The 13,751-nt window shown below is 44.7% G+C and overlaps 1 protein-coding gene across 5 annotated transcripts in view; it reads left to right on the forward strand.

Moving 5' to 3' along the window:
- Positions 1-13,751, forward strand: part of angel1 (angel homolog 1 (Drosophila)) — a 34,808-nt gene that overhangs the window by 7,315 nt on the left and 13,742 nt on the right. For 3 of the 5 annotated variants that reach the window (XM_060934658.1, XM_060934656.1, XM_060934655.1), the window contains exons 2-5: positions 2,180-3,112; positions 7,958-8,193; positions 8,416-8,485; positions 11,294-11,730. In XM_060934658.1, the coding sequence (XP_060790641.1) occupies positions 2,180-3,112; positions 7,958-8,193; positions 8,416-8,485; positions 11,294-11,730 (1,676 nt within the window). The remainder of the gene's footprint in view (positions 1-2,179; positions 3,113-7,957; positions 8,194-8,415; positions 8,486-11,293; positions 11,731-13,751) is intronic. The other 2 variants (XM_060934657.1, XM_060934659.1) reach the window with 2 other exon arrangements.

The following is a 13,751-nucleotide window of genomic DNA, read 5'->3' on the forward strand; positions in this document are numbered from 1 at the left end:
TTGTAATAAATTCACAGTGTGAACACAAAAATAACGGAGTTCTTTTTCTGTTGGTCCACTTTTTGATCCACTTAAAGAGGACTGAGTCTGGTTCCTTTAAAGGGGACCAGGTGTGAAAACACCCTAAGAAATGAGAAGCTACTCACTGCATCAGTTAGGGGTAAAATAATTGTTGCCAGCTGAAACATATTAATCACTGCAGTAATTATACAAAATATTTGCTTATTTGTTCAGTGTATGAAGTTTGGCTTTGACTTCTGAACCACTGTGTCAAATTATATGGATCTAATGAAGTGTCTATCCATAGACTACATAACTTTTAGGTTCAAGGAAACGAGCTTTCCAAAAATATATGATCCAACATCCGAGATTTAAAATAATTCTCAATTTGCTTGATCACACAAAAACCCCCAGACCAAAATAAGTGTTTGTGTCTGTGATCTGCAAAGTTCTTTTGTAATAAAAGTACAACCCCGATTCCAAAAAAGTTGGGACAAATTGTGAATAAAAACAATGCAATAATTTACAAATCTCAAAAACTGATATTGTATTCGCAATAGAACATAGACAACATATCAAATGTCGAAAGTGAGACATTTTGAAATTTCATGCCAAATATTGTCTCATTTGAAATTTCATGACAGCAACACATCTCAAAAAAGTTGGGACAGGGGCAATAAGAGGCTGGAAAAGTTAAAGGTACAAAAAAGGAACAGCTGGAGGACCAAATTGCAACTCATTAGGTCAATTGGCAATAGGTCATTAACATGACTGGGTATAAAAAGAGCATCTTGGAGTGGCAGCGGCTCTCAGAAGTAAAGATGGGAAGAGGATCACCAATCCCCCTAATTCTGCACCGACAAATAGTGGAGCAATATCAGAAAGGAGTTCGACAGTGTAAAATTGCAAAGAGTTTGAACATATCATCATCTACAGTGCATAATATCATCAAAAGATTCAGAGAATCTGGAAGAATCTCTGTGCGTAAGGGTCAAGGCCAGAAAACCATACTGGGTGCCCGTGATCTTCGGGCCCTTAGACGGCACTGCATCACATACAGGCATGCTTCTGTATTGGAAATCACAAAATGGGCTCAGGAATATTTCCAGAGAACATTATCTGTGAACACAATTCACCGTGCCATCCGCCGTTGCCAGCTAAAACTCTATAGTTCAAAGAAGAAGCCGAATCTAAACATGATCCAGAAGCGCAGACGTCTTCTCTGGGCCAAGGCTCATTTAAAATGGACTGTGGCAAAGTGGAAAACTGTTCTGTGGTCAGACGAATCAAAATTTGAAGTTCTTTATGGAAATCGGGGACGCCGTGTCATTCGGACTAAAGAGGAGAAGGACGACCCAAGTTGTCGTCAGCGGTCAGTTCAGAAGCCTGCATCTCTGATGGTATGGGGTTGCATTAGTGCGTGTGGCATGGGCAGCTTACACATCTGGAAAGACACCATCAATGCTGAAAGGTATATCCAGGTTCTAGAGCAACATATGCTCCCATCCAGACGACGTCTCTTTCAGGGAAGACCTTGCATTTTCCAACATGACAATGCCAAACCACATACTGCATCAATTACAGCATCATGGCTGGTAGAAGAAGGGTCCGGGTACTGAACTGGGCAGCCTGCAGTCCAGATCTTTCACCCATAGAAAACATTTGGCGCATCATAAAACAGAAGATACGACAAAAAAGACCTAAGACAGTTGAGCAACTAGAATCCTACATTAGACAAGAATGGGTTAACATTCCTATCCCTAAACTTGAGCAACTTGTCTCCTCAGTCCCCAGACGTTTACAGACTGTTGTAAAGAGAAAAGGGGATGTCTCACAGTGGTAAACATGGCCTTGTCCCAACTTTTTTGAGATGTGTTGTTGTCATGAAATTTAAAATCACCTAATTTTTCTCTTTAAATGATACATTTTCTCAGTTGAAACATTTGATATGTCATCTATGTTCTATTCTGAATAAAATATGGAATTTTGAAACTTCCACATCATTGCATTCCGTTTTTATTTACAATTTGTACTTTGTCCCAACTTTTTTGGAATCGGGGTTGTATAAAAGGTGAACACTGATGAAAACATTTTAAAAAAAATCTAGGAAATCTGAAATGAAGAAAGGAAAAGTTTCTTTATGGAACTCGACATATTTGTAATTGTCTCTTTTCTGCAGAGTCTTGGTGGAAACGTCGTCCGGTGATCATTAATGGTAAAGCGGTGTGTGATGGTGGTGCATATTCTTGCAGAAGCCTTAATGAGCAGCAAACTGCTTTGTTGGGTCAGTGGTGCAACGCTGGATCGGACGCTTCAGAAACCCCTGCGAGAAACATTCAGCGTGAAAGGAGAGAGACTGAGGGACTGGTGGAGAGCAGATCTCTTCTGGAAGTCAGGGAGGTGGTAGTGGAGCAGAAGAGTGACATGGACGAGGACAAAGAGAACATTAATTCAGCAGACTTGATGGATGCTAATCCAGAATCGGAGATGGAAGGGGAGGCGGTCTGTGTATCGGAATGGACCAAAATCCAGACCGCTGCTGATGAGCGCAAATGGAAGTCTAGTTCTAAGGAGGAAAGGCAGAGATTTCAAGGGATGGTGACCGAGACTGGAGGTGTCTGTCCGTTCATGCCAGCAGGTGGGTTCTCGTGTCACTTAGGTTCTTGTATAGCAGCGCCATTCAGCACACTGATGCGTCTTGGCTCTGATAACCATGACCTTCTTAAAAGCCCACAAGAATCCCAAGCTTGCACTAACAGAAACGAATCTTTCGAACCAGCAGCAGATGGTGCTGAAGAGAGTGAGCTTGATGGTTCTGATGTCCCACTACAATTGACTTCTGGGCTGTTTACTAGTCAGAATGTGTATGGCGATGACTTGGGCACCACAGGAAGTGATGCTCAGGTCAGTAATGGCAGGCTTGCGTATGACCCGAGTGGACTCCTGGTGGACAGCCATGTACAGTCCTTAGCTAATCACATATGGCTCCAGTCTATGCCCACTGGTTGGCATTTTCCAACGGGACTTGGACTGTCAGATGTAGTGTATCATCCCTTGCAGATCTCAGGCACAAGCTACTACCATGGATTTCAAGAAAATACAAATTTTGAAGGTAATTTTTCCCACAATGCATTTTATTATTCCCTGCTAATCATTTGTCCACCAAAAGGGCTTAATTTCAGTCTTCTATTTTGGTTTTTGACATTTTACTCAAATGTTAAAGGAGAACTGAAATCATTTTTAAACTCGCTTTATTTCTCAATTAATGTGTTATTCAATTACGTTTTCGGTTTTAGTAACCTTATATCGTGACTTGTATTGGCAACTAATTGCAATTAAGTAGCTATTATACTTATCGGCCTGTTCGGTTTTTAGCCGTGTTGAATTTAGTTCATTTGGTCCACGGCAGGCGTCGCTTATCCGCGCGATCTTCACGAGACTTGTGCGAGACTTCGAAACGTGACGTGTCAGCCAGGCGTCAGTACCGCCATTTTGAAAACTGTTTTCCAAACGAAATCTTGCACAAAAACGAGTTTAAATGACGATTACTGCCTACTTTTTTTTCAAACTTTCCTGATTGCTATCAAAACAAACAAAACTTCTGGCTCGATTACATCAGCATTCGAAAGAGGGCGTGCGCGTCTTTTGACAACCCCTGTGTCCGAAATCGCTCCCTACTCACTATATAGTGAGGACGCCATTTTGTAGTGCTGTCCGAAACTTTAATGAGGATAATTTACACTGTATATAGTGCACTCAAAGTATCCCACAATGCATGAAAACTAGTGTACAATGATGGTCACTAACCAAAGCAATATATCCCATCATGCATTGCGGTCGCGCTGAAAGAAATCAAATTAAAAGTCTCAAATCGGATTTAATCAAAGGCAGCGGCAAAGAAGAAAGTGTTCAGCCTTGATTTAAAAAAAAGAACTGAAAGATGCAGGTATCTGTGAAGATACTCAGTCATCCAGGTACATAGTAATCTGTGGTTGGTAGAAGAGAGCAACTGGACTTGCTTGAAGATTCTTGAAAATGTTTCGCCTCTCATTCCTAAAGGCTTCCTCAGTTCTGTCTGACTAAAGGGAGTATCCAGTATTTATCCTCTCATGGATCATCATAGAATCCGAATCAGAATGCTGATGGCTGCATTGTAGGTGGCTGATAAAAGATGTCTTAGGCACCCACCTCTGTTCAATGATGGCCGTTCCAGGTTGACAAAAATGAACGATCCTGTCTGGCTAAGATGTCTGCCAATTTTCTGGAAGTCCTCTCGTACTCCCGCACCAGTCGAAGGGATCTCATCCCAAAGTGCGTAGAAACATATCTGTGAAGATACTCAGTCATCCAGGTACATAGTAATCTGTGGTTGGTAGAAGAGAGCAACTGGACTTGCTTGAAGATTCTTGAAGACGTTTCGCCTCTCGTCCGAAAGGCTTCCTCAGTTCTGTCTGACCAATAGGGAGACAGAAGGGGAGGACTTGATCTTCAAGCAAGTCCAGTTGCTCTCTTCTACCAACCACAGACTACTATGTACCTGGATGACTGAGTATCTTCACAGATATGTTTCTACGCACTTTGGGATGAGATCCCTTCGACTGGTGCGGGAGTATGAGAGGACTTCCAGAAAACTGGCAGACATCTTAGCCAGAGAGGATCGTTCATTTTTGTCGGCCTGGAACGACCATCATTGAACAGAGGTGGGTGTCTGTGACATCTTTTATCAGCCACCTATAATGCAGCCATCAGCATTCTGATTCGGATTCTATGATGATCCATGAGAGGATAAATACTGGATACTCCCTATAGAGATCTTGCATGTGACGTTACAGCCGATCCAGATTGTGACAGACGCCATTTTGTCGGTCAAACGCCATATTTCCGCCTTCTACTTCTGGTTCTACTTCTACCTTTTCTTCTGGAAAACCCTACTATATATAATTCTACTATAACGGCTGCGGCTACAAGCTTTCCCTACCTGTGCACGTTTTTTATGTCTTTTGTGTGTATTTTTGCGTGTTGTTCATCTGTATCAGACTTCAATATCCACTACAACCGTATGGACTTACTGGACATTGGTTTCCAGCAGAAAATGACGGTTTGTAGCGATTTCCATCGCATGCACAACATTTCCGGACGAGATAGCGAGACCAGCGGGGTCTCCGTGGATTGTTATCGGAAGCAAAGCGAAGGAGGCGGCATCAGGAGCGGAAGCAAAAGCGAGGCTGCAGGCAGAGCCGGCCTGTTGACTAAGCTCAGAAAACAGCCACTCAAACCTCCACTGCTAAGCCTCTAACTCTTCAACGCCAGATCCATGGTAAACAAGACGGACGATTTGGAATTACAGCTGGAATTACCTTATTCTATTCTATTCTATAATCGGCTGGTCAGTGCTAGCTACTACTGATATATCTAGTATTAGTACTCAATACTTAAGTGACTTACCCGTCCAATGAGGATTATTTTCTTGTTTACAAGATGCCGCGGCTGACAAATCCTGAATTTCTGTAAAGATAACTGTCCAGAGATTTATAAGCACGCAGTGCTTCACCACTGAACAGCGAGTGAAAGTTGATGAGGTAATTATACACGTCTGGGTATTCCACCTCTGGCAGTTCCATATCCACTGACACGGTCGTGAAAACTCCGTCCGGTAAGCCATAAGGGTCACTAATCTGTAGATCGTTTATTTTAGCCATATATATCTAGTTATCTGTTCATTAGAAAAATGAGCCGTGTAGTCCGTCGGTTGAAATTGATCCATTCTGTACACGAGTGCAGCAGTATTCAGCTGTGTTGTTTGCCGACAAGATGGTGGCTGTTAACTTTCCGGTCACGTGACTGCAAGATCTCTATTGGTCAGACAGAACTGAGGAAGCCTTTAGGATGAGAGGCGAAACGTTTTTAAGAATCTTCAAGCAAGTCCAGTTGCTCTCTTCAACCAACCACAGATTACTATGTACCTGGATGACTGAGATTCTTCACAGATACAAATTAAAAGTCTCAAATTGGATTTAATCAAAGGCAGCGGCAAAGAAGAAAGTATTCAGCCTTGATTTAAAAAAAGAACTGAAAGATGCAGGTACTTTGTACTGATTAATGTACTGTAGGAAATGTGCTCAGTATAATACGGATTTATCACAAAAACACATGCAGGTATTTATTTTGACTGATCTGGCATGTTTTAATTGTGCGACAGTAATAGTGTTGCCACACGTCCAGGTTTTTCCGGGATTGTCCTGGTTTTTTTGTGGAAAATGGAAAATGTCCAGGAAAATGGAATAACCTTCCCGGGACACGTTTTGCCCCGTTTTTTTACTTCCTCACATTATCCCCCATTGAAATAAACACAAATCATTAATGTTTCTCGCAGCCACTTAACATATTAATAGTTTTCACGTAAGCGGGCATATTGTAGGCAGCTACTTGTGTGGCCTCACCGAATCTTTGCGCAGGCAGCCAGTCGCCGTTGCTAGGTGATCGTGGTCAATACAACGGCGGCCGCGCGAAATCAAAGATACTGGAATACCGTAATACCAAACAATAGGTGAGAGTTCCCTTGGTCGGTGCGCGAGTAGGCTGGCTGTCTACTTCCTATGTTCTGATTCTGATAAAGGCTGGTTCTAAAGCCTGGGCCAATTTCATCAATAAATGAATCATTAAATAAATCATTAAATATATCAAAAAAGAATGCCTGAACACTGGCGTGAGAAATGAATAAATCAGTTGTCCCAATAACATAGCACCTCTCTCTTGTGATTAAAACAAAGGATTAGGGCTATTTGGTATGATACGGTAGTCTAACTTTTAAAGTTCAGTTCTCCAGAGAAAAGGCTAAAACAACAACGAAGCAGACTGAGAGAAATTATATTGATTATATTTGTATTATTTTGATTTGGAAACGGAATGGGAGGAGAGACAGACGATGAGGGAGTCGGACAGAATGAAGTAGAAGATCCGGTACCTGTCAAAAAGAAAAAAAGACATGTGACATTCAACGAGGGATGGGCAAATTTTGACACATTCAGCGAATGGGTAAGACCCACACAGGGCGACCCTTTTTCCGCCGCCTGCATTGTGTGCCCTGCGAAGATAGTGATAAAGCATGAAGGAAGACTGGCCCTCGAGAATCGCACCAAGATCACGCTGTTAGCCTACTATTAAATATTTTGTTAAAAAAAAATATTGGCGTCCAAATAAGATCATTCCTATATGAAATTATTTTTTGTAATAATATTTGTGGTAGTGCCCATTTAAGGGTTAAGAAGACAAAATGAATTTTAACTAAACGCCTAACTGTACCAGTTGAACCGTTTTATTTTTAAACGTGAACATTCACATAAGGCATAAGGCATCGTAGATGTGCGTGTCCGCAGCCCTCAACCCCCGCGCTCGTACGTGCACGCAGGCGCGGCCGCCGACCGATGTGTCCCGGTTTTTTACAACTCAGATGTGGCAACCCTAGACAGTAATGATGTAAATACCAGCATGACGGAGTAGTGTCCGAAAGCGTTTTTTTTTTTTTTCATTTTACCAATGAGCTCACTATATAGTCCTCTATATAGTAATTCCCTATATAGGGAGTAGTGAACGAGTGCGATTTCGGACACAGGGAACGTTGGCACATGTCGGTCACTTTGATTTCCGCTGTACGTTTTACTTCCGTCCTACGATGTCTCGCACAGGTCTCAACGGATCTCGTTTATGGCCATTGCTTTGACATGGACTGATATATTACAGAGCATATTTCAAACACTCATAACTTGCTATAGCAGCGACAAAATAGCGATCAAAAATGCATTCCGATATTTAATAAAATGAGAAATAGAATTTTGATGATGATGATAAATTTGCCTTCGGTTCTCCTTTAAATACAGGCTATGTACTGAACCAGTACATACATACATACCAACTATCTGATTTTCTAGCATAATTAACATTATATTTTCCTTCCTAGTGATGTGGAGGATATGGGAGGACCTTGGTAAAACTTCCAGTCCCTGTAGCTCTCTCCACACACCCTGTGTAGATTCTGGGCTTAAGTTTGACTTCACAGTTATGTCCTACAACATCCTGGCCCAAGATCTGCTCGAGGCTAACTCGGGGCTGTATGCACACTGCTCGGAGGACGTGCTAGCATGGGAGAACCGTTTACAGAACATTCTCAAACAGCTGCAGACCTGGGAACCTGATGTGAGTTAAAGCTCAACACTGATACCTTTTTTTTTTTTTTTTAAATGTGTGAATAATTTCTAAAGTAGTTGTTTATAGGTCGAGAACCATGAATGAAGGTTCAGAAAAGGTGTAAAGAATAAATGTGAATCAGCCAGGCCACAGAAACTCGACTTCCTGTTTTTTCAAATTGCATTTGTTTAATTTTTTAAATTCGGGTTCTGTATATTGTTCCATCCACAGATTATTTGTCTTCAAGAGGTGCAAGAGAATCACTTCCAAGAGCGGATGTATCCATCCCTGATTGAGATGGGTGAGAATATTTTATATAAACATTGCTACAATCTGGAACCGAAATGGACGTCATGTTAGGTTTTATTTCATGAAAACATGCAAAAGCACTGATTATAGTGAAGGGGGGGGCGGTATGGTTTGCAAAATTATTTACAAGCGAAAATGGAAAGTTAGATTCAACATGGGGCGGCACGGTGGTGTAGTGGTTAGCGCTGTCGCCTCACAGCAAGAAGGTCCTGGGTTCGAGCCCCGGGGCCGGCGAGGGCCTTTCTGTGTGGAGTTTGCATGTTCTCCCCGTGTCCGCGTGGGTTTCCTCCGGGTGCTCCGGTTTCCCCCACAGTCCAAAGACATGCAGGTTAGGTTAACTGGTGACTCTAAATTGACCGTAGGTGTGAATGTGAGTGTGAATGGTTGTCTGTGTCTATGTGTCAGCCCTGTGATGACCTGGCGACTTGTCCAGGGTGTACCCCGCCTTTCGCCCGTAGTCAGCTGGGATAGGCTCCAGCTTGCCTGCGACCCTGTAGAACAGGATAAAGCGGCTAGAGATAATGAGATGAGATGAGATTCAACATGGTCATCGCTAATCCTCACCAAGAGTTTTCCACTGACGTGAAACTCCTAAATTAGTTCTTGTGCAACCAGACATTACCACCAACATTAGCTAATAGTGATGCGCGGATCGACCCATAACCCGCGGGTTGACCCGCGAGTCGGGCGGATTTGGGTATTAATTTTTCTAAATAGTGCGGGTGCGGGCGGGGCGGGTCAGAAATAGCGAAAATTTCTCTCATACATTTCTCAGTTGGGAATTTTATGAGATATAGGTGCAATAAACATTTTGCATTATAGATGTTCTAAATCGCATGCAACAATCTATGACTGTTACAAGTGCAGACCTGCAGTATCTTGCACTCAGAGCTCTCACACGTACTGTTCTCAGTCTGGATAAACGGAGGTATTAGATGTCTATCTTGGGTTTCCTTCTCACATTTTATTCTGTATTCTGTGTTCTGTAATATTTTTTCCTTTTGAAACGGAGATATAAATTATGTAGCTTACTGGCGTAGTTTTTAATAACGTGTTTTCAATGGTTTATCCCAAAACGGTATCCGTTAGTGATGCGCGGATCGACCCATAACCCGCGGATATCCACGGGTTGACCCGCGAGTCGGGCGGATTTGGGTATTAATTTTTCTAAATAGTGTGGGCGGGGCAGGTTGGAAGTCCTCACGGGTCGGGTTGGGGCGAGTGTTAAAAAAAGCCGACCCGCGCATCACTATTAGCTAATATACTTGCCAACTTTTCAAAATTCTTATGGGGGAGAAAAGCGCATGAACATTTTCAATTGGACGAGGGTATGATGCGCGGTTGAAATGGTAAAAACAGTGGATCCCAATTAATTGCAAACCATTTGAAATTTATGCAATTAAAGAGTTTTTGAATTGTTGATCGTTCTATCAGTTATTATAGGTTATGGGATTCATGTATCAGGCATGAGAGAGCTCAGAGTGAAAAATCTGAAATAATACTCATCTTGAATTTTAATATAACAACAATGAAAGGGAAGTCTTAAATCAGATTTTTAGCTGAATATTGTATACGTACAGAGATCCACAGAAAATAACACAAGTGATGCTTTAGAAGAATGTTTATCATTTCTTAAAATAGTCACAGTGAATGAAAGTATTATTGGATTGCATCAAATGTGTTTTCCTTCTGTAAGCTCATGTAAAAATACAGAGATCTCATCTCATTATCTCTAGCCGCTTTATCCTGTTCTACAGGGTCGCAGGCAAGCTGGAGCCTATCCCAGCTGACTACGGGCGAAAGGCGGGGTACACCCTGGACAAGTCGCCAGGTCATCACAGGGCTGACACATAGACACAGACAACCATTCTCACACTCATTCACACCTACGGTCAATTTAGAGTCACCAGTTAACCTAACCTGCATGTCTTTGGACTGTGGGGGAAACCGGAGCACCCGGAGGAAACCCACGCGGACACGGGGAGAACATGCAAACTCTGCACAGAAAGGCCCTCGCCGGCCACGGGGCTCGAACCCAGACCTTCTTGCTGTGAGGCGACAGCGCTAACCACTACACCACCCCAAAGTGAGATTGAGATAAGGATTTTTCCCCCACTAACATGTCTGTTTACATTTCACCATTGCCACTACTGTATTCATAACTGTACTGTGGGTTCTGCGTAATCCTCGTGTCCTCCTATTGGTTGCTTTCATATGACTATCATGACCAGGGTTCTAACTCGGCCTTTTCAACGTATCAGGCCGATATGCAATGTTTCCTTACCACTACGCCCACAATGTTAACGAGACACCTGTAAAAGTTGCAGCTACACTCATAAAATGACTCGTCAATCTTGAAAATGTGGTCTTTTTGTTTAATTTTCTCTTGCTATCACCACGCGGCGGCGGCGGCACACCGTCATGCGAATGTTCTACATTCAGACATGCTCCACTCATCACTCACATAAGTGCCCAGTGCATAGCTGCCCGAGTCGTTCTGTGTGGCGACCGTCACTGATCATGCTAGTCCAGTTTACCTCCTTCCGTGGCTATCCGTGTTAAGAGGCGCTTACATGCCATGCAAGTAATACGTACCAGTCTGAGTTCGATCTGGATAGCCATGTATTGTAAAGCCTGTGGAAAAGTTCAAGGTGTGTGAATACTAATCCAAGACGCTGTATATGTAGTGACCCATAAGCATTCATGGTTGATGAACAGAACATGAGTTTGGTGTGTAGTGTTTTGGAAACCAAGACTTCTTACACGATCATCACTAATTCTCGCTCTCTTTCCTCCCCAGGATACGACTGTGTGTACAAATGCCGCACAGGCACCAAAACGGACGGCTGCGTGGTGTGTTACAAAGCTAATCGCTTTACAGCGCTGTCTGTACGCCTGCTTGAGTTCTATCGTCACGACTGTGAACTGTTGGACAGGGACAACGTGGGCGTCGTGCTGCTCCTCCAGCCAACCACAGCGCCTGGTGAAGGCAGTAGGTTCCGGCCCATCTGCGTAGCCAACACGCACCTGCTTTTCAACCCCAGGAGGGGAGATGTGAAACTGGCCCAGCTGGCTATAATGCTGGCAGAGATTGACAACATAGTCAAGCAGTGTAAGGTCAAAGGGCATGAGTGCGAGATCATTCTGTGTGGGGACTTCAACTCCTTACCCAACATGCCACTGTATCAGCTGATCGTCATGGGCCAGCTCTACTATCACGGACTGCCAAACTGGATGGTGCGTCTCAGTCCTCACTTTCTCGCAGTGTTCTTCTGATCACATCCTGCACTTGGGTTCTCGCTCACCTGTAGAACAGTTGCTCCTTGCTTATTCCTTACACATCACAATAATTCACATGCATCGCGGTCACTGACTGTGCACCATCAACCACAATTCCCAACACTCTTTCTTTATTGATGGCTTTCCATTGAATCTGCATACAAATGCCGTTTAGCTCTCCATCCAGCCATCCGTTTTCTTCCGCTTATCTGAAGTCGGGTCACGGTGGCAGCAGGGTGTTCCAGACGTCCCTCTTCCCAGCAACGCTTTCCAGTTCCTCCTGGGGGATCCCAAGGCGCTCCCAGGCCAGAAGATAAATATAATCTCTCCAGCGTGTTCTGGGTCTACCCCGAGGTCGCGTCCCAATCAGACGTGCCCAGAAAACCTCCAAAGGAAGGCGCCTGGGTGGCATCCTAATCACCACCTCAGCGGACTCTTTTCAACATGAAGGAGCAGCGACTTAACTCCGAGATCCCTCTGGATGTCTGAGTTCCTCACCCTACCCTGCTGCTGGAGAGATTATAGTTATCATCTGGCCTGGGAGCGCCTTGGGATCCCCCAGGAGGAACTGGAAAGCGTTGCTGGGAAGAGGGACATCTGGAACACCCTGCTGCCACCGTGACCCGACTTCCTCACCCTATCTCTAATGCCGCTTTTCCACTACAAACGCGGCTGAGTCGGGCTGAGCCGTGCCGTGCTGAGTCGGGCTGAGCGGGGCTGTTGGAGTTGCATTTCGACTACAACCGCGCTGAACCGTGCTGGCTGGAAGTGGGTGGACACATTGGGTGGAGTTAGCGAAAGTGGGTGGACGTCACGTGATGTCGTTAAGCAGCGCAAACAGTGACATCAGTGAGCTTTTAAGCGGTAGTCTCACGACCCGAATAGTAAACAATAAACATGGAGGACATGGAGTCGTTAGTGTTGCTGGTCTTGGTGCTGTGGCTTGTTGTCACCGACAATGCGGGCAGATACTGGCAAGAGCGTATAGATGAGGCGAGGCGCATAAGGCTTCAGAAATTCTCGTAATTCGGAATTCTTCTCCTTCCGGGTTTACGGTGTTTACAGATCCCAGCGCGCTCGCGGGGCGTGTGTGGGCATGTGAGGACACTCCTCCTCACCAATCAGTGCACAGGGGAGTGCCTGCTCATGCCCCCAACCTCACTCGGCACGGCTTGGCTCGCTTCAGCCCCACTCCAAAACGGTGCGAGTTTTAGGGGCTAAGCAGGGCTGAAGCGAGCCGAGTCGTGCTGGTTTTTGGTAGTCGAAACGCGAGCCGTGTCGGGCTGAAGCGAGCTGAAGTGAGCTGAAAAAGGGTAGTGGAAAAGGGCCATATGATGAGCTCCCCTCCCAGGTCTGGCTCCAGGAGGAGGTCCCAGTTTCCCGCTCCCGGGCGAGGTGCTGCAGCTCCTTCTTTGCCGTTTCATCAGGGTCTTGAATCGCTCTTAGTCTAGCCCCTCCTGAGCGGCACGGTGGTGTAGTGGTTAGCACGGTCGCCTCACAGCAAGAAGGTCCAGGTTCGAACGAGGCGAGGGCCTTTCTGTGTGGAGTTTGCATGTTCTCCTCGTGTCTGCGTGGGTTTCCTCCAGGTGCTCCGGTTTCCCCTACAGTCCAAAGACATGCAGTTAGGTTAACATGGGGTGGCCTTGGGCTGAGGTGCCCTTGAGCAAGGTACCGAACCCCTGACTGCTCCCCGGGCGCTCTGGTGTGGCTGCCCACTGCTCTGAGTGTGTGTGTGTGTGTGTGTGTGTGTGTGTTCACTGCTTCAGATGGGTTAAATGCAGAGGATGAATTTCACTGTCCTTGAAATGTGCATGTGACGAATAAAGGTTTCTTCTTCTTCCCCGGAGCTAAATTTGCCTTGGGAGACCCTACGAGGGGCAACAACACAGCTCCCAGGATCACTGGGGGACACAAACGTCTCCACCATGTTAAGGTGGAGATTCTTCAGAGCGACATTTAGATCCCTGGGATCTTTATTC

Source organism: Neoarius graeffei, chromosome 11, assembly GCF_027579695.1.
Source record: "Neoarius graeffei isolate fNeoGra1 chromosome 11, fNeoGra1.pri, whole genome shotgun sequence".
Lineage (NCBI taxonomy): Eukaryota > Metazoa > Chordata > Actinopteri > Siluriformes > Ariidae > Neoarius > Neoarius graeffei.